General features: G+C 40.3%; 1 protein-coding gene across 1 annotated transcript; it reads right to left on the reverse strand.

Annotated features, from left to right (window-relative positions):
• Positions 1-18,249: 18,249 nt before the first annotated feature.
• On the reverse strand, positions 18,250-19,031 carry LOC131951917 (protein RER1-like). Its single transcript, XM_059314357.1, has one exon. It carries the CDS (start codon positions 18,898-18,900, stop codon positions 18,367-18,369), a length of 534 nt encoding a protein of 177 aa, XP_059170340.1. The 5' UTR covers positions 18,901-19,031; the 3' UTR covers positions 18,250-18,366.
• Between the last annotated feature and the right edge of the window lie 3,567 nt (positions 19,032-22,598).

The following is a 22,598-nucleotide window of genomic DNA, read 5'->3' on the forward strand; positions in this document are numbered from 1 at the left end:
TAGTTTATGACCATCTCTATCTACATTGAGGTGTTCTGTTTTTTCTTGCCAGCTTTTCCTCAATGCAGTTAGATACTTTTTTCTAAAAACTGCGTTTGCTGATTTTAATTTTATGTTATTTTCTACAGTGGGATTTTCTTCAACAATGTTTCTAGCATCAATTGTCTCGTCATGGAGTATCTGGAGGTCTGGAGTCCAGTTTGGGATATAATTTTTCCTTGCTCCCCTTGGAATAGATTTTTTGGCTGCTAACAGAACTGCTTTTGAGAAGGCTGTGTATGACTTGTTCACCTGTTTGGTTTTACAGTTGATTGGTCTTGTGTAGGAGTCTGTGAGGGAAGAGAAGAGCTCCCAATTAGCTTTTTTGTAGTTCCATCTAGGGCGGGGGTAGGCTTCAATTGGCCTGTTTGATGTTTCTATCTGGATCAGGATTGGTCGGTGGTCGCTAGTGGCTAGTTGATCTGCAACTTCTCTTTTGCATTTTTTGGATATGCCATTAGTAGCAAAAGCTAGGTCGGGGGTAGACGTGGTTAACCAAGACCTTGAGTAAAAAGTTGGTTTGTCATCAGGTTTATTTAGAAGGATGAGCCTATTTTCTGCTTGCCATTCTTCAATTTCCTCTCCTTTAGCATTGAGGTCAGGGTAACCCCAGCTCTGGGAGTGGCTGTTCATGTCTCCCACAACCAGGCACTCTTCGCTGTTTGGCAGGGAGATGCGGTCCAGTTCCAGGTCCTTATCAGGAGGACAGTAGCAATTGAAGATATTTAGGTTACCTTCTGCAAGTATGAGTTTGGTGCCCATTATCTCAGATGCTGTTGAGTTTGGTATAACGATATCTGTTGTTGGAATGTCATTTTTTATGAGAATGAGGATACCTCCTTTAGGTCTGTTTTCCCTGTCCTGCCTTATGCAGGTGTATCCTCTAATAGAGAAGCGAAGATTGTTGTTGAGGTGAGTTTCTTGAATACAAGCAACGTCTACTTTATTTTCATGTAGGAATATTTTTAAGGCTTCCTTTTTTTTATGAACTCCCTCTGCATTCCACTGCAGGATAACAAGTAATTTGTTGTTTTCCTCACTATGACAACCATAAAGCTATGTTTACACACATTTACACACAGCCATAAAGCTATAGTTACAAAAATTCAAACAAGTACTCGTTTCCGAAATCAAACAGCTAAAATTATATGCAGCCATACAGCTATAGGTTCATGCAGTTCAAAACCATCCTGAAACCACAAACTTACATCGTTAAATTCATGCAGCTATACAGCAATGGCTACAAATGGAAATCTATCTAAGGCTATATAAAGCCATATAGCTATTGATACACATAACCATACATATATGACTACAGACAACACGAAATACTCAGATCTAAAGTTGTAAATACAATATGTATTAAAATTCACTGAATGACGTCAATATAATTTAACAGAAAATTGTAAAAACACAAGAAAATACTAGACGTCAAACATGTGACGTCCTTACCTCCATGACGTGTAAATAATTTATGCAAGGATATACTTAGAACATGTAACGAATCATTAAAATATTTAAACTAATAAAACAATTGTCCCGTGGTATCGCTATGACGTCATGTGGAGTATATAATTATTACAAAAAATGCTAACTAGCAGCAGTAAATTGACATGCTTAATTATTTACAACGTAAGGCCAGTAACTGATATATAACTACATTTTGCCCGATAACCGCCCTTGCAATGTCTGGAAATACTTTACAGTAATAATTTAAATGTATTTTTCATTTACTTCCCCCCCCCCCCCCCTTCCTCCTGTTACTGTTTTATTTAAAAAAAAAAACATAGCACTGATATTACTATGGTTTAGTCGATGATATTTTAAGCACCTTTCTTTAATTATGAGATCCTTAATCAACCCTTTCTTACAACTGTATAGCTACACGAAATACACACGACTTATGCTACATGCGGCTAGTTAAAAGCCATTTTTACTATACAATAATATCTTTATATATAGACATAATTATAAAGTATAATACAATTGATGGTTATTATGAGACACGTGACGACACACGACTACAAGCAAGACACATTAAGACACTCGACCCGACGCGTGTGTCGTGACGCCATAGAGTGTGGAATGTTTGTTTACCAATGTAGGGCAAGAGACAGGTGTGTAAAAAATGGCTAAATTTAGAACAACACGTGTTACGAGTCAAGTGTGAGATGATTGTAAGGTCAAGGTTATCGAGGGCAGATGTATGTACACAACGGGGTCTGAGTCACATGACCCGAGTTCAGCTGAGTCACATGACCAGAGTTAATCGGATTTTAAAACATCGTGTGCAGATTTGCAACGTGTAGCTGTGACGTAATGTAAAAATGTCTTTTTTTTAAAAATTAATCTGACGCCGCTTTCTGACCAATCATGACGCTCCGACTAGACCAGTGGTGACGCCGTTGTCCTAATGCGTCACCTAGATACGTTCAGCATTCCCAGTTTTATTGAACCCAACCCAAACTAGAAGTGGGGTTTGAACCACCGGCTACACACATGAGAACCTAATCTCACGCTCTACCAACTTGACCATTCACTGAAAACGGGTGTAGTTCCGGTATCCGCTCCTACGATTCCGTTCACCGTGTGAGAAAGTCGACGTTGGTTGTTCAAATACTGGTCAGCTGTTGGTGGCCAGTTTTATTATCGTCAGGTACTGCTGAAGTGTTTGCCAGGTTGTCATTGGACGTTTTTCTTTGGCCAGATACTGGTCAGCTGTTGGCCAGTTATATTATGGCCAAGCATGTGTATTAGGTTTTCAATGGCGAGATACTGATCAAGTTCTGGCCTTGCTGATACAGATTACTTTGTACATGGACAGATACTGATCGGCTCTGGGTCACCAACCGGTCAGCCTCTGGACAGCAATCGGTCAGCCTCTAGTCAACAACCGGTCAGCATCTGGTCAACAACCGGTCAGCCTCTGGACAGCAATCGGTCAGCCTCTAGTCAACAACCGGTCAGCATCTGGTCAACAACCGGTCAGCCTCTGGACAGTAACCGGTCAGCCTCTAGTCAACAACCGGTCAGCCTCTAGTCAACAACCGGTCAACCTCTAGTCAACAACCGGTCAGCCTCTGGTCAACAACCGGTCAGCCTCTGGTCAGTTACTTAAACCTCCGCTGCTGCTTCAGGTAGGCGACCTTGGTGGTGCCCCACTCCTTGCACCCTCCCCACCAGAACCGCTGGGTGCAGGCGGTCTCGTGGGTGAACTTGAAGCACTGGGGGCCCACGACGTTGAAGAAGATTTTCCCGATCAGCTGGGCCAGGGGGGAGCCAGACGCCTTCAGACACTTCCGGAATCTGGGACAAAAATAGATGGAGGTTAATTGATTGGAAGATGGGGGTTAATTAATTGGAAGATGGGGGTTAATTAATTGGTAGATAGAGGTTAATGAATTGGAAGGTGGAGGTTAATTAAATGGAAGGTGGAGGTTAATTAGTTGGAAGGAGGTTAATTAATTGGAAGATGGAGGTTAATTGATTGGAAGATGGGGGTTAATTAAATGAAGATGGAGGCTAATTGATTGGAAGCTGGAGGTTAATTGATTGGAAGATGGAGGTTAATGAATTGGAAAATGGAGGCTAATTAATTGGAAGATGGAGGTTAATTAATTGGAAGATGGGGGTTAATTAAATGGAGATGGAGGTTAATGAATTGGAAGATGGAGGTTAATTGATTGGAAGATGGGGGTTAATTAAATGGAGATGGAGGTTAATGAATTGGAAGGTGGGGGTTAATTGATTGGAAGATGGCGGTTAATGAATTGGAAGATGGGGGTTAATAAATTGGAAGATGGAGGTTAATTAATTGGAAGATGGGGGTTAATTAATTGGAAGATGGAGGTTAATTAATTGGAAGATGGAGGTTAATTGATTGGAAGATGGAGGTTAATGAATTGGAAGATGGAGGCTAATTAATTGGAAGATGGGGGTTAATGAATTGGAAGATGGAGGTTAATTAATTGGAAGATGGGGGTTAATTAATTGGAAGATAGAAGTTAATTGAATGGAAGGTGGAGGTTAATGAATTGGAAAATAGAGGTTAATGAATTGGAAGATGGGGGTTAATGAATTGGAAGCTGGCGGTTAATGAATTGGAAGATGGAGGTTAATGAATTGGAAGGTGGAGGTTAATTAATTGGAAGATGGAGGTTAATTAATTGGAAGATGGAGGTTAATTAATTGGAAGATGGAGGTTAATTAATTGGAAGATGGAGGTTAATGAATTGGAAGATGGAGGTTAATGAATTGGAAGGTGGAGGTTAATTAAATGGAAGGTGGAGGTTAATTAGTTGGAAGGAGGTTAATTAATTGGAAGATGGGGGTTAATTAATTGGAAGGAGGTTAATTAATTGGAAGATGGAGGTTAATTAATTGGAAGATGGAGGTTAATGAATTGGAAGATGGGGGTCAATTTATTGGAAGATGGAGGCCAATGTATTGGAAGATGGAGGTTAATTAATTGGAATGTACTTGAAAGTGAATTAATATGAAATGGTAAATGGAGGTTAATTAATTGGAAATGAGAATTGCAGTGAGGTGTATAAAAATAGTAATGATAAAAGCAAATACTGTTAATATCATCCCAAGGTAATCACATGTACTGTGGACGTTTCTGCCCAAGGTCTTCGTCAGCGCAGAACATAGTGGCTACAGACTAGACAACAACACAAGCAGTACAAAAATTTTGGACTTTAGAGTGACAAAATGTCTGGATAACCAAATGAATTGACGCGTGTTAGAGGACGCTTTGGGTAACGTATTGGGGAAGGGTTTGAGGACCGAGGGGGGGGGGGGTAATTAAGAAGTGTGTGAGAATCAAACTTATCTCAATCAATAACACAAAAATTATACAACTATACAATGGTACATTGAAAAAAAATTCCTAAACAGTTTTATATAACTATCTACTAAGAAAAAAAAATATTTTAATTATATATAATTATGTAGTTATTTAAAGAGTATTACATAATTACATACTTTAATTTTTTTTTCATTTTTAGACCATAATTATTTAAAAGCATGTCATTAGAACGTTTTTTATGATTTATTTTCATTCTCTTTTTCATTTTTCGTAGTAGATACAAGTAGATAGATCCTACGCTACATCGAATTTTATTTTTATTTTAGAACTTAACAGATCAAAGTCAATAAAAAGATCAAATCATATTTTTTGCACACACCTCAGTATTTGAAATATGTTTTATCATTAACGAAAAAAGTTTAAACAAGTTGAATTATACAATTATTTAATAAATTAAACGGAAACAATAGATAGAGTAATAAAAAAAAATAATCGTAAGTAAATGCAGAAAGATTTTGTACATTTTACAAATAAATGTTTTTTAATTAGCGTTATTTTACACCATTAACAACTACAAAAACTAGATTACGTTATTTTTATTATTTCCCTTTCGTCACGTACAAGTATTATTACAGTTGCTTCCCTTAGACTATTTAGCTTTGATTTTTATTTTCTCGTATATAAGAAGTATAGAGAAAGTCTTGTAATTTTGCAAACAAAAAAAATTGGAGATTTTTGCAAATCTCGACATTTTACAGCTCTCTGAGTCGGAAAAACATAGTTTTGCAATCTTGTCCGTATGTCTGCGTGTGTGTTTGTGTGTGTATGTGTGTGAGTGTGTGTGTGTGTAAACACGATGACTTGATTACCGTGACAGTTACGTTGATAACATTTTATATATAAGTATTATATCAAAATCGTAGATCCGTATAAACTTTTGAGCGATTTCCGATAACCGGGACTGGAACTTTTTGCTACTTTCAAAAGCCTATAACTTGAGTACTATTTCAGATAGATAAATAAAATTTCACATGTAAGTAAAATATCTAATTCTCTGCCTTTTGTCGAATTTCGAGTAATTTCCGTTGACCGGAATTAGTAATTTTCGCTATTTCCGATTTCTCAAAAAAAACGCATGTGAATTTAGAAAGTACTAATAATATTCCGCTCTATTGTGCAAATTTTATTGGGCGTTCATTTGGTGTGTAATTCTTTTTTCTATGAGATTTTATTCTATTTTAAAAAGTTTAGTATTTAAAATGGATTAAAAATCATGTCTATATCCTGAGTTGCCATCCCCTGTTGTTTCATGTAAGAATATTCGAGAAAGTTTAGGGGAGATCACGCCCGGTTTATTTTATTGTATAGTTGCAGTGATTTGTTAAGGGCGAAATACCTGGTGGGGGTAACTATTTTTCGCGTGATACAAACGATGACTTAGGTTATACAGCGTTATTTTTATCAAGATGGGATATATTATGAAGTCACAACAAAATTCAGTCACACAATAATACATTCTTACGCATCCCATATTCAGTCAAGAAGATGATACCAAGTTTTAAAGTGTATTGCTCACACAGCTGACTGTGAGATCAACTTCCCTATAACCCCCCCCTCTCACTTCTCCTTACCCCCACACTCTTTACACAATGTATTACTCATTGAGGTCAACAACCCGCGCTCGCCTCCCCCCCCCCCCCCCCCCCCATCCCCATCATAAAAAATATTCCCCCCGTTTGAAAGGTATCGATTCCTGCACACACCTGGACCTAGAAAAGAAAAAAAAAAGCTGTGACCTTTTGACCTCGACGGTTCAACGGCGACGAACAGCGAGTAAAAAAGTGAAAATCGGATTAGAATAGGGAAAAATCGATGATTAGGAACAAAGATTTTTTTTTTACATATTTATGGTCTCGGGGCAATACTCCATAGTAGCTGTTTTCATTAACGACGGACTTTGGTCACGGTTATTTATAACGGTACTTTTTAGTACCAATTCTTTTTTATCGTGGGACTTTTTAGTACCAATTGTTTTTTATCATGAGACTTTTTAGTACCAATTCTTTTTATCATGGGACTTTTTAGTACCAATTCTTTTTATCATGTGACTTTTTAGTACCCATACTTCTTTATGACGGGACTTTTTATTATCCAATGTTAATTATGACGCTAATTTAGCCATTACAATTTCAAAAGTTACTTTATAATTTACAAAGTTAACTAAGACAAGGCGGTAATGTGTCTTGGATTAGCACCAAGGTAAGACAGGAATCATGGATATGATATAGATTACGGTTATGGTCACTGCCATTGTAGTTATCAAGCTCAAACTGGTTCGATACGTTCGGTGGGCTACCATCAAAAGTACAGGTCCAGTACGCTAACGTAATTAACCCTAACCCTAAACCATCTTGTCAGTATCATGATTCCATCATTCAATGCACCAAAATCGATTTAACCAGTCTCGAAATACGCTGACATAAATCACACACATAATTTAAACCACACAATTTTTTTTTCTCCAAATAACAGACATGTTGTGTCTGTATTATCATACAAGGCAGAGACAAGATATTCTTAAGTGAGACAAAACAAGTACGGGATGTTTCATCAGGTAACAGCTTACTCAGGTCTGTCAGCATGGATTAAAAATAAAATTTAAAAAAATTTCACACGAACGGAAATTCCCGAAAATGTCCAACAGCAAAGGCGTAGAGCGAACAAGGCCATCGGAAAAACCCGAAGGTACGGTGACGCAGTGTTGATTCGGGGAGACAAGAAAGGTAAAAAGTTGGGCTGAAGGGGGGGGGGGGGGGGGGGTCTCAACTGAGCGTTCAATGTAGGCAAACAAGGGGAAGCAACTGGGTTCACCTTAAGTGGGCGGTGATCAGGGAGAGATTTCAGGGACACATGAGGTGTTTCTTTCTTACATTTATAAAAAAAATATACTTATAATATTTTGCAAACCTTGTGACAAATATAATATAAACTTACATAGCTCATTTCTAGCATGCCATAAAGTTAGAAAAAAATGGCTAAGGTAGGAAATAATTAAGCTCAGTGTTCGGCTATACGAAATGTATACATAATTATTTTTTTTCGTTAGTGCCGAAGACACATGAGGCAGAAGAAGTAGAGTTCATCTGTTGCAATGAGATCGGCATATAAAGAGATAGTGTTCAAAAGTATGTACCCTGCCATTTTAGTTTTCCCTAATGTGTGTCAGGTACGCATATACTACAGACTCTAGTCTGGGCCGGGATCCGAACTCGAGACTTTTCAACCAATAATAGAACAGAAGCGCTGTTTTTTTTTTTTCGGCACTTTGAATATTGGGTTTCTTCTTCTGGATTGCAATAAAAAAAATGAACATCCATGAATATGAATTCTTTTTTCACAAGGTTTTGAAAAAAACGGACTCCTCGTAAAGGTTCCCTAGATTCTACTGTCATTGATAAGGGCATCAACTCCGCGCATCCCATTTATATTATATATTAAAGTGACCAAGACAGGGGAGATAACTATAATTTTTAACATCTCGCTCAAACTTACCGCCCCTTCTTTCCCCGCCAGTCCGTCTCACGTTTCACGCCGCGGCCATTGTCCGCGGGGAACGCTCGTCGGTCACGTGACTCGCCTGGTCGACTCGTTGAACCCGTGTGGACCTGGTCACGGTAAATGACCCGTTAATGAGTTGATGTTTGATGGGGGGGGGGGGGGGGGGCGGGGGGGGGGTAGGGTCGCGACCTTAGGGGACCGTTAATTCCTGAACGTGGATACACTGGACCAGAATCTGGACGTGCTAATTGGACGCTGGTAGCGTTAATTACCAATTGGCGTTAATTAATTACAAACACAAAATAATAACCTATGGAATGCTTTAAAAAAGTTCGAAACTAAAGTGCTTGAAGTTCAAAATTACTCGTCGAAATTCTCTTTCTAAGTACAAACGTTTTAAATCTTCGATAAGGAAAGAAAAATAAAATGGCTCAGTAGTCTTAGACCAATTTAATGATTGCGCATTAGAAAATCCAAGTGCATGGTCTGGGCCCTCAGTTGAGAAGAGCCAGATGTATCACATGTGTTAAGTCCCCCATCTACATACAGCTGAAGGACACAAGGCACAGGAGAGATAGATTTAAAATAATAAAGGCCCATATATTGAAATAGCTATGGAACCTATGTCGATGAGTGTAAAATAAAATTGTGTGTTTTATTTTATTTAAATTCGGAAAATATTATCATAAATAATTTTGAAATGCGGCTTTTTAAAGGAGTCAGAACTACATCTTATTTCAGCACGGCGAAATCAAGCCTTTTTTTTATCATGCTAATATGGCTACCGTAGTTTTAACAATAGCCCTAATCCTAACCATAATAATCCTGACTCTAGCCATACCCTTAGCCGTATCCCTGACTCAAACTAAGACCCTACCCGGAATCCCTGACCTTTAGAGCAATAACAGAAGAGGAAAAAGAAAATCACGATTTGATACTGCATTGTCTTGCTGGTGTTTATACCAGAATCAAACCCCAAGTTTGGTCTATTGGTCTATTTGACCGACCGGTCAGTGTGGTCGTCTGCTGTGTGACCAACGTGACAAGGGTCACGTTACCCGGTCGGGTAGGTCTTTCATCCGGTGTCGGCGTCACCTGCCCGAGCCGACGGGCCGCGCGAGAGACGAAAGGCGAGACGGCTGAAGTCAGATCGAGGCTGGGGGAGGGGAGGTCAGCCGACACCAGTGTCCCCGCGCATGTTGATCGACGCGTGTTTTCACGCGCTCAACAAACGTGACGCTGTGTAGCGCTGTCGTGGACTGGGGGGTAAAGGACAAGGGCAGTGGATAAGGGCAGTGGATAAGGGGAGGTAAATAGAAAGACTATCACTTCTTGCTCGAATTACAGTTAAGTAGTTCCCCTTGGTGAGGCGTTTATCACACAGTAATATTAATAACCGTAAATTCTAAGACATTTTTTTTAAATTCAGTATTTGAAAAAAAAAATTCTTTGTCGATGTTCTCGTATGTTCTTCAGTTTCAGAGAGCGAGCGTAGGGTCGAGATTGATCAAGAATTTGGGACAAGTTTGGAGGAAGACTAGAAGGTATTGTCTAGTGTTTCTTCCAGACTTTTTTCTCGGGGGGGGGGGGGGGGGGCACTTGAAATTTCCGGGGGGGGGGGGGGGCGGTAGACTTTATTCGGGGTGGGGGGGAGACTAAGCCCCCCCCCCCCCTCCCCGAAGAGATACCTGGAAGAAACTCTGGAATTGTCTAGACAAGATGGTCTTCGTTGCAGGATAAAACACAGTGTGATGTTGGTCGTGATCCGAGTTTCTTTCAGGAATCCTTTCTGGGTGGGATGGGGGTGTACATAACATGAGTGGGTGGAAGGGGACAAAATTTATGATTTCTAACAGTAAAATAAGTATTTAATATTTGATATATTTCAAGCTACACATGAATATAATAGGTCGGCTAGTGATAAAAAGGTTTTTGGAAAAGGGGAAATAATGCCGATATTGCCAAATAAATTTTATTTCTTAATTTGATGTTAATGTTTTTAAACTGGATTCACGTATTCGTAGAGGAGGGGGGGGATAATTAGCAATGGGATTATATAACGATAGGGGGTTTTGTGCTGAGATTTAGGGTGACAATGAGGTTAGGGGTTATATACTGAGGTTCTTGGAGTCTATAAGTTTAAGGAATTAGAGCTAAGATTTTAAACTAGTGAGAGTTTATAAGTGTAAGGTTTAATGTTGAGGTTCTAGGGGTCAATGAGGTAGGGGGTCCAATGCTAAGGTTCTAGGGGTCAATGAGGTTAGAGGTCAATGCTGAGGTTCTAGGGGGTCAATGAGGTTAGGGGTCAATGCTGAGGAACTAAGGGTCAATGAGGTTAGGGGTCAATGCTGAGGTTCTAGGGTGTCAATGAGAAATAAAATTGTCCCCACTCTACATCTTGTCGATAACGCTAAAATAATTGGCGATGGAGTACATTGAACTTTTACCGGAAGTTACAGAGTGGGACTCTCCGGTCATGTTCAAACGTCTAACCCCCCCCCCCCCCCACTCGACGACCCACGCGTCACACCAGCTGAACCCCGGGAGAGTCAGTGACGCACGTCAACCGACAATAGCCCCGACCACAATGTATGCCGTCGTTCTTGTGTCAATCACAACCTACAATCAACGAACAATCGGATTGGTCAAACAGTCACGTGACCTATTGTATCGATCAATCTGATTGGCTCAAGCTAACTGCGACGTTAGCGATCTGTGATTCACAGGCCGATTCGTCACGAACTAACTAACATGTAAAGTTCCCCCATGTTCCATCCCATGTGCCCAGTACACGAAACTATTCATTATTCAATATGTAACAGACTTCCTTGTGGGCCTATGTGTAATTTCAGTTTGGATAAATGCTGCGGAAGCAAATCAGGAAAAGATTAGCGAGTTAAAATAGGAGTCAAAGGTCTATATGGCGCATAAAAGGCTGTGTTTGAGGAAATCTCTTCCAACATTACAAGTTAGAACAAAGAACAAGAAGAACCAGGCATAGATGATTGAAATTGAATACAACATTTTAGTGGATAGCGTGAATGTTGGTTCTACAGTACCAAACGGCTGATAGATTTTCATCTTTTGCCCGCCGCACTGAAATGCCCCGTTGTATGAATTAATAGACGAGTTTAAATCCTCTATTTGTATACTCTAATCTCTCGACAAAAGAAAGAGAAATTGAAATTTTAAATAAAAAAAAAAACGTTCTTAAAAAACAGAGAGATTCTATTTTATTTAATATTCAATATCAAAATCCAGAATGTAAAAGCAATTTTCTTTTCAATACATTGGTGAACTGATTACTTAATGAATTGCAATGGTGTAGTATTATTTAGCAAAGTAGTATTGATTATTAGCGCAATTTACCTAGGTCACTCGTTTCTAAACAAAAAATATACCGCCAAAAGATTGCATTCGGATCCCTCACGTGACCCATATTATTGGAGCTAAAAAAAAAACTCACCCACGTGACTCAGGGTGTCCAATCAAACACCCGCCGCGTCGCTTGAAAAAAAACATTTAACACACTAATGATTCACCATCACAAAGCTTGGGTAAACATTACCCCAACAGGCCACCATTCACACAGGCCCCCACACACTCACACAACTTGAGAACCCCTGTACAACGTATGTACCTTGGGTCGAGGTACGCAGAACCCCGTATACACTCAACCCCCCATTCATTGAAATTTATGAATGGTGGCTCCACTGAAACCATACACCATATTGTCTCGACCGTCTCTTAAGGTGGCGATTTACAAACAAACCCCCCACCCCCGGGATCCGGGACTGCAGCGTCGAGTAGCGTCCCCTTCCCCGGCACTGTTTGCACAACTTTAGTAGTTTACGGGTTCTATTCACGTGCAGGGTTAATCAAAGGGAGATAACGCGATCCAACTTTCCCCCACGATGTTTTTTTTTATTGCTTTAAAAACCGGAATTTCAATCCAGCGTTAAATGGTGGCCTAATAAAAAGAAATATAAAGTACTCCTTACATAATAATAATATGACGCAATGAAGAAGCTAATCGTATAAGTTGCTAGACGCAAATTTATTGTCTCTTATTGGGTCACCCATGAGAATATTTGATAGATTTTTTAAAGATATTAATTTTTCGATAATTGTTGAACTCAATAAACCAAATACGACTTCGACTGCAAAGGTTTTTTTTTTTCAACTTTTAAGAGAGTATACTGATTCTCACTGTCAACGCCAATAACAAAAAAAAAAAAAAAAAAAATAACATAAATAAAAAATAAAAGTTAAATTAAGTAGAAACCCCATAGACTAGAACTAAAAATATTGGCTACAACGTCGGTTAAGTAGCTTGCGTCCCTCGCGAACAATCATCTGCTCCATCCCAGTCCACGGCGGACCCTCCACCAAAAACCAACCAGCCCTGAAAAACATGTCGATTAGCCAGATCGAGCGGTCCAGTATCTAATCTTGTTATCTCCCCTTTTACTATTGAATTTAGTAATTTTTTAAATTTAAATTGTGGTGACTCATATAGACTAATTAGATTAAGAAATAGATTAAGAAATAGATATTCTTGCATTGTCAGCGAAGATGAATGCAAATGGAAAATAACAATGAATAGTGCATTAGAGGTGGTTTAAGGTTTGCGACAACACTCAAATAAATAAAAAACAGACATTGTGCTTTAATTAAAACGAATAAAATTTCACACTCACACACAGACACACACACACAGATACAGACACACACACAGGCACACACAGCGCAGCAATGGTTACGATTACGACGTTAACGGTAACATTTATTTGTAGTTGTAGATATTACTAGGAAACAGACAGACGTCAGACGACTACTGACTTGAAATTTTAAAAAGAAATATTTAAAAAAATATTTTAAAAAAATATTTAAAAAAAAAGAGGCCTGTATGGGGGGGGGGGGGGGGGGGGAAGGATGAAGGCCAGGGATTAGGGCCTCTATCACCTCATCTAAGACGCCCCAAACCCTCTTCCATAAAAATTATAATCACAATCGACGAAAAAGACGAAAGGCAACAAAGACGGACGTTTGGAGATTGAGGGAAAATTTGAAACCTTGATTACACGTTTTTGTCCCTTCGGCCCGGCTTGCGAATTAAACGGCTATTCTTCAAGCAGGTTTCTCCTAAGCTGCCTCCGACCGAGATCGCTATTGTGGCGGATGTTGAATATTGGACGTCTCGCCCTACCAAAGGAAACAGCGATTAAAAACCGTCGATTTCTCGCGTGAAAGCGCACGATATTTTAGCATATAATAAGTTTAAGAAGGTAATTATATCGCGTTTTAAATATTTTTTAATTGTTTAGAATTTTTTTTTAGGAACATGAAATTGCTATCCTAGGCGATAGGGGGATTTTGTGTAGTAATCGACGGTGATAGCGAGGCTAGTTGTTAGGTGTTTGGCAGTCGGAAGTTTAATAAGAGAGTAGTACTGAGTCGAGGAAATGATTTGCTGTTGGGGATGGTAGCATTGTAGCCAAGTCTTGTACAAAACACATGCTAGTTTTCTAGCAATGGGTGAGGTTTTTGTGTATTGTTACACTTTAAGATGGTATAGCACATGACGTAGTTGATGTAGCCGATGAATTTTGCGACGAACGTGGTTTATTTTGTGTAGCCCATGGTTAAGTTGATTTAGCAAATGGTTAAGTTTATTTAGCACATGGTTAAGTTGTTGTAGCACATGGTTAGGTTTGTGTAGCAAATTGTTAAGTTGTTGTAGCACATGGTTGAGTTGGTAAAGCACATGATTTATTTTGTGTAGAAAATTGTGAAGTTGGTGTAGCAAGTGGTTAAGTTGATGTAGCCCATGGTGAAGTTGATGTAGCACATGGTGAAGTTGATGGAGCACATGGTTAAGATGTAGCACACAGGTGAAGTTGATTTAGCACGTGGTGAAGTTCGTTTCATTTTTGTTTAATTTTTTTAAGGCTGGTTTGTTAGACAGTTAGCAAATATGAATTATCTTAAAACGGGCGTTGAATATGTTTTCGTCCTTGCTGCCAATATGTACGCTAAATTTTATACACAGCCGTTGGCATAAAAAATATACGCAGAAGTTGATTCAGCAAAATATGCGCAGTAGGTTAGAAAAATTCAGGCATATTTCCAACACATTTTGTTTGAAGACATTCGATTGGCTAAACTGGAATGGGAACAAAATGTTACTAAAATATTTTTATAGTAAGGTAATATTCCATGTAGTTAAACGTGTAAAATAACTGTTTAACTAGTTTTCCAAGCAAGGAAAAATTGCCAGAATTCTTTATTTTAAAACTTGATATTGATCTAAGATCTAACGCTGAGTAAGCGAAAATATGGCGAGCAAATAGTCAACGTTTTATAGAAAAAAAAATGCGCCGTACAAATAGACAACTTCCCACAAAAGAATCGTGCCGTGCAAATAGACAACTTCTCACAAGCAAGTGGCACAACTCTTTGACACTCTTAAACACTCGATACCGGCTTGTGTCACGGAAATTCGACCCGCTATCAAATGTTTTAATCGCTCGTCTGCCGAATGGGGGTGCAGACGAGCAAGTGTGCGTCGGGTGTCACATCAGTGTGGCCAGATTTTTGCCCATTTTCAGACTCACGTAGGACAAATAGATTTTTATTATCATTGATGTATTGGGTTACGGTAGTGTGTTCAGAGCAGTATGGGGGGGGGGGGGGGGGGGGTGGTGGGGGTGTTTGGACCCAGTTTGCGTTAGCTGAATGGGCACATTTAAAACAATTTATCTTTCATAACGACCGCGGTCAAGGTGAACGTACCAAGCCTATTTTTGTAACGACGTTGAAGTGAGAGTTGATTGCGTAATATTATTTATTTTCACATTGCAGTTCGTTATCTTAAAGGGGTTAGATGTTATTCAGTATAGCGATCATTAGCTCTAATTAACTAGTTCTAAACCTTATAATTTAGAGATAAACTCTTAATATAATAGAAAACCAAAAAAGCACATTTTGTTATAAATTTGTTAGTAAGTGTATTGGTTGCATATTTAGTCATAGGTCAGAAAACGCGAAGGAGTTCAATATGGGGTTTAACAGCTGTTTTGATGCATCGATTAAAAGGGTTTGATGCAAGGTTTAACAAAAGGTTCAACGCATAGTTTGACAGACTTTAAGATAAAGTTTGAAGCATTTTGCGTAGAATTTTGTCTTTAAACAAAAGTAAGCGTTAAGTCACAATGATAGGGAACTTTTTTATCGTTGGTCGAGCATCGAACTGGCATCAGTTCTGTGGACAACCCAGAGGTCAGCTAGACAACCCAGAGGTCAGTCAGACAACCCAGAGGTCAGCTAGACAACTCAGAGGTCAGCTAGACAACCCAGAGGTCAGTCAGACAACCCAGAGGTCAGCCAGACAACCCAGAGGTCAGCTAGACAACCCAGAGGTCAGCTAGACAACCCAGAGGTCAGCTAGACAACCCAGAGGTCAGTCAGAACACCCAGAGGTCAGTCAGACAACCCAGAGGTCAGTCAGACAACCCAGAGGTCAGTCAGACAACCCAGAGGTCAGTCAGATCAGGACAACCCAGAGGTCAGTCAGACAACCCAGAGGTCAGTCAGACAACCCAGAGGTCAGTCAGACAACCCAGAGGTCAGTCAGACAACCCAGAGGTCAGTCAGACAACCCAGAGGTCAGTCAGACAACACAGAGGTCAGCCATAACAGGACAACCCAGTGGTCAGTCAGATCAGGCCAACCCAGAGGTCAGTCAGAGAACTCAGAGGTCAGCCAGACAACCCAGAGGTCAGCTAGACAACACAGAGGTCAGTCAGACAACCCAGAGATCAGCCAGACAACCCAGAGGTCAGCTAGACAACCCAGAGGTCAGCTAGACAACACAGAGGTCAGCCAGACAACCCGAAGGTCAGCTAGACAACCCAGAGGTCAGCCATAGCAAAACAACTCAGAGGTCAGCCATAGCAGGCCAACCCGGCCAACCACCCAACTGTACATATATTTTCTCCTGACCCCAACTTTCCTCAACACGACAGATTAAAGTCACGTGAACATGGTGAAAAAACAAGAGGAGATAACACAATGGCCATCATCAAAAGATTTGTCTCCCCTACCCCCCCCCCCCCCGAACCCCTAATCCCCACCAGCGGCGTGATTACATGCTGCAGGCGCCAAAAGTCATTAGACCCTCGTCATCCGCTCGTGCTCCACGGCTCCAAGCGGCCCCAAGCAGCTCTTTTCTGTTGCGTCGTGATGGCCCGCGTCTGGGCACCAGGCGTCTGCTTCCGGTTGAATTACCCAAACTAATTAAGTCCCGTCCACTCAAACCCGTCCTTCAATTATTGATATTAACATATCACGTGATCAAAAAGTAGGGTGTCCGTTTATTGGAACTGAGACATAGGGTTCATTTCCGTTTGAGGGTGACAGGCGGGCTTAGCAATCTAGCACTAGCATAATTAGCAATCTAGCACTAGCATAATCTTGATAAAGGACGCGAGCCTAGGCATAAGCCCTCATGATGCCTCGTGTTCAAAAAGGACCCAAATCTAGCATCAAACCAGAGGACACTAGCATAATCTTCATAAAGGACGCGAGCCTAGGCATAAGCCCTCATGATGCCTCACGTTAAAAAAGGACCCAAATCTAGCATCAAACGTAATAAAAATCCTAGACCTAGTATCGTATAATAAGGATAAATCGCCATGTACACTATCGCGTAGTAGCCAAAATTTCATTTAATTTTGAAAAGCGCAATTAATAAAACTGAAAATAAGAATAGCTTATTGATTAAAATTTCAGTAAAATTTTATTTTAGAACCTGACGGTCCATGGGGCAAGTGAAGTAGAGTTCACCTTTTTCTTTGACCTCGACGTATGAAATGATAGTGTGTTCAGCACTTTACCCGGCTGTCTTTACTTTCCCTAACTTACTAGGTACCCATCAGAGCTGGGTGAACTCAGGGACGGTCTACTGACTTGATCCTGAATTCGAACTCGAGGCTATCGGGTTAGCAGTCAACTGCTAAATAAACGAAAATAGCAAGGTTAAAATGCTGGCGCAGCAAAATGTTGTTCGCTTGTAAAGTAAGTAAAGTTTCCCTTTCAAACCTGACGGTCTATGGGGCAAGTGAAGTAGAGTTCACTTGTTTCTGTGACCTGGGCATATGAAGAGATAGCACTATGCCCAGCCGCCTTAACTTTCCCTTACGTGAGTTAGGTACCCATCAGAGTTAGGTGGAAGGTCACCTGACTTGAACCCGGATTCGAACTCGAGTCTTGCGTGTAAGCAGTCCAGCTCTCTACCGCTAGACTACTCCGTCCGCTTGTAGCACGTCACAAAACATGACTTTTGTTGCTATTTGACTTAATCTAATTTTGTGGTTTAAGTCATTAAACTAAGCCTCTGCCATAGCCCAATCAGCGGGGCGGGTCTATAGTTTGAGAACGAAATCTGCATCCACAACCATTGCAAAGATAAGATAGTGCAGCATTTTACAATTTACACTAACAATATAGACCGAAGTAGACGAATTAAATAGACGGTAGTGATTGTCTGAAGATTTAGATTAAGAGCTAATTTTTTTTTGTTTAAAAGATCTAATTTTTGAGATTGAGTATAACCTAGCTATCTTGCGTTGGTAATTTTTATTTGTTTTTTGTTTTGTTTAAAGATCATTTTTTTATGTATCAAGGTTTACCATTTTTACTTTTAATTTTTTTTTCTTCTGTAATAATAATTTATTTGATAGATTTTACACAGCATCAAAGGCATGAATATCTTAAAGATCTATTTTTTTTTTATTTTTTTTTTTTTTTAAGAAAAAAATCTTTATTTGCAAATTGTTTTCAAAATATATTTAGCTTATTTAGACAAGTTCTTTTTTATTTTTAGGTCCATTGTAAACATTTTGAGTTGCCAGAAAAATAGTGTGATGGTGTTTTTAACAGATGCAACCAGCTGGGCATTAATCACTAGATGTCACACACTGTGGTGACCTGATCATGTGCTTGATTTGCCTCTTCATGGTAAGTGTAAAGAGAATGATAAAATACATGACCAGAATTGGCCAGAAGACTGGGATGTTCAATGCATCAAAAAATGTGCAGATCATGGCCACAACAATTGCTTTAGTAAAAGAATACCAAAATTTAAATTCAGGAAGCCGCCTCATAAATGGCCTAAACTCTTCACTATTTTTTGTAGGCAGTGATGGGCCATCATCTCCATCTGAATCTTCAAATCCAGCAGGATCAATTTTTGGTGTAAGAAAGGCAATAAACAAATTCAGCAAATAGATACCTAATGCATATGTAATTATATACCAGCCTTGTAAAAAGAATACTCTAAGGAAGTATGCAATAACTAAAACTACAGCAAAAATCCACCTTGGTAAAAGATGGGGTGTTGCCTTGTCAAGGTAGTATTGATGGCGATTTGAAACTGTTTTATACAGCTTGTATAAAGTGCCTGGTGGGGCAGGAGCAGAGTCTACTTCCATTTCTTAATATAGACTCTGTCCTGTAAAGAGTTAATAGGCGCCGGTATATGAAATATGTAGAAATAACCCTAATTAACTGAAATAGCCACGTTGGAAGGTAAAGAATCTAACTAATCATTTGAACCGGAAGTCGCCATAGATTCTATATCTTAAAGATCTAATTATTGAGATTTAGCAAATTAGAGACATATGATGAATCGCTACGTTAGAACAAAGCTGACTCTTTAAAACGACACAACTAAACGTTTATTGCTGTTTCGTTAAATAATTTTGTTGATTTAAAAAAATATTTTTATTGCTTTAATTTAGATACATTGATTAAATTAAATTGTAAAGGATTTTATAAATAATTAATTATTATATGTTTTTACCATTCAGTAAGATGTTTCAATGCTATATTTAAAAATTGCGTCTATGATAATTTTTAAACTGAAGTTCAGAATTATTTCCCTTGCGTTGTATCTTCTCTGTTAAAGGGTAGAGAATTATAAATGCGAGAGACAAGTAATAGAAAGAGAAGGGAGGGTTGAAATTTCCGTTGACATAATTACTCATCTTAGTTGACGTTCATTTATTGAAGGTATTTGCTTTAATCAATTGCCTAGTAATATATTTACACCGTCAATACGAATCGGTTACAAAACAAACATCTATTAAAAGAGTTTTCGCGGGATTTGGCAGATATATAAAAACTAGAAAACTCGAATAAATCTATGTTTGGTGATATAAAGCACAGACGTGCAAACACAAGTGTTGAACAGTGGTAGCACCGCCGCACCCCCAACCACCCACAAACCGGCCACATTATGCAACCACTACTGCACCCTGTCTACCCCCTCCACCACGGCCACAACATGCACCCACCGTCATGCTCCACTCCCCCCCCCTCCGCCTTTTAGGGCCTCACTATGCAACCACTGTCTGGCCTCACCCTCCCCCACCCCCTCTATGCAACCCCCGTCTTGCCCCCCCCCCTCCCCCCCTCTATGCAACCACCGTCTTGCCCCAGCCTCTCCCCCCCCCCCTCTATGCAACCACCGTATTGCCCCACCCTCCCCGCAACCACCGTCTTGCCCCACCCTCCCCCCCAACTATGCAACCACCATATTGCCCCACCCTCCCCGCAACCACTGTCTGGCCTCACTCTCCCCCCCCCCCCTCTATGCAACCACCGTCTTGCCCCACCCTCCCCCCCCCAACTATGCAACCACCGTATTGTCCCACCCTCCCCGCAACCACCGTCTTGCCCCACCCTCCCCCCCAACTATGCAACCACCATATTGCCCCACCCTCCCCGCAACCACTGTCTGGCCTCACCTTCCCCCCCCCAACTATGCAACCACCGTCTTGCCCCACCCTCCCCCCCCCAACTATGTAACCACCGTATTGCCCCACCCTCCCCGCAACCACTGTCTGGCCTCCCCCTCCCCCACCCCCTCTAAGCAACCACCGTCTTGCCCCCCCCCCTCCCCCCAACTATGCAACCACCGTCTGGCCTCACCCTCTCCCCCCTCACTATGCAGCCACCGTCTGGCCTCACCCTCCCCTCCCCCTCACTATGCAGCCACCTTCTTGCCTCCCCCTCCCCCGAGCACCCACCGCCGTGCTACAACCACCCCGTGTGCTGACCAACTGTGTTTACTCACCTCACGTCGCACTTACACCCGTCCCTCCCGACCTTTGACTCACCAGGTGCGTGCGTGCGTGTGTGTGTGTGTGGGGGGGGGGGGGAACAAACGACTGAATCAAAACTCTGACCGTCCTAACACGGCGACCTCTGACCTTTAGCGGTGCATGCAAACAGTTTCAGCCAGCCATGTCGTTTGTGTACGTTTCGCTGACGCGAACTTTTTGCACACAAGGTAATCGATGACTATTGATAGGATCGATACCCCGATCCCCTCAGATAACAACGAATACAACTACGACTCAAGCCGTCATTATAGCTTTTTAATACTACACAGGTTTTTATTTACGGGTTAGGGTAACTTTCTGTATAGGTTAGGGTTACTGTGATTTATTTTTTATCCCGTTATGTTGACGGTTCTTAAATTGTGAGACGTGTGTGGAAACTGAGAGGTGTAGAAACTATCTTAATCTTAATCTTGTCATTGTTCCTAATCCTAATCTAGATACAGCTCTCTAACAATACTGAAGGCAGTACATGAGATTATGTTTTACTGTAGTAGCATGTGATAGGTTCAGATACAGGGTTAGTCCTACGTTTAGGGTCAAGGTGAAGGTTAGGGTAGCGATAGTGTTCAGTCGTAAAACGAGCAAATTTCCAAATTGTCTTATACAAATAAAGCGGAGTAGCCCAACGCCCGCGCCCGGTGCCCTGGGTACATAGCCCCGTCCCTCCCCCTCCAGCTTGTCTTTATAACTGACCCCAGGGTTTCATGTTGCCCTAATGGCAGCTTAACTCAAAGATTTAGAGAGTGACAAAAAATGGTCGAGATTTCGCAGCCGGAAGTCATGAGGATTACGCCGGGCTATAGGATATGACATCACTGATGAGCCGTGAAAGAAGGGGAGATAATTTTGTCGTCTGATAAGTGAAACTTGAAAATACTTTTTGTCATAGCCCATTAGCTCATGTTTAGAAGATTAATAGATCAGAATTTAAGGGAAAAAATATTGTAAAGTTAAAAAGTTAATGTACAAAAAAAAAAATGTATTATTGGCAAACCAATAATTTTCCCATTGATTGTGGGATCAGCGAAGTTATCACTGATTATTACATTAACTAAAAAAATCTTCCTAAAGCTAAAAGGGTTAAATATAGATCTATTTATGCTTGATATGACATGACAAGATTATGAACGATTTTAAACTAAATTTCTGGAATTTTGAAATGTTTCCAAAAACTACGCTGAACTTAATTAAATGACTCAAGTGATAGACTTTTCTTTAAAAAAAAAAAACTGCATCGCTTTCAAGTTTTAGACGTCAGTAAACGTCACCATGACGTCATTTGTATAAGTAAGCCGTGTAGACTCAAGCCGTTAGAATAATTTGCAGACGATGTAAAATTAGCCGCGTTGAAAAGTACCGTCTACTTCCGCTGGTTGCTGTGATAGGTTAGGATGTTTAGACTAGCCGCAATGTCTATTTATAGAAGAGGACGGAAATAGACTTGTCGCAGAATAGCTTAACATGGATGGGAATAAAATAGGTCTACGACTTGAAAAAGATTACCATGTAAAGAATATTTTTAGATTTAAAAATATTTTTGAAGTTTTCGATAAAATTGATTTTTATATTTGAATAAATGTTTACAAAATCTTTATTTTGAATTGGCATGCTCAAGTATTTTGTCTTATGTTTACTTTGTTCTTTAGACAGGATGGATCTCAGTCCAAGAAAATGGAAGAAAAAAATTGGACCCCAATGAAGTTGGTCTGAGAAAAAAAGGAATTCCATTACACATTGGTCACAACACAAGTTGGTTTTAGCAAAAAATGGTCCTTACATAATATATTGGCCCAGTTAAGATAAAAATTGGTCCATGCAAGAATTTCTCCCCAGCCCAAATTCACACAGGCACAATTTTGTCAGAGTGAAGTCAAAGCACCCGTTGATTATTAGCCGTCTGCTCCATCCAAGGCATCATGGGAAACACAAATTGATGTCAGTCGTCCACGCCCCACCCCCTGACCTTTACCAGTTTAAGCCGAGCAGTCCCCCAAGGTCACCGA

The sequence above is a fragment of the Physella acuta genome, unplaced genomic scaffold (genome assembly GCF_028476545.2).
Source record: "Physella acuta isolate Inbredline_101_S28 unplaced genomic scaffold, ASM2847654v3 ptg000837l, whole genome shotgun sequence".
Taxonomy (NCBI): Eukaryota; Metazoa; Mollusca; class Gastropoda; family Physidae; genus Physella; species Physella acuta.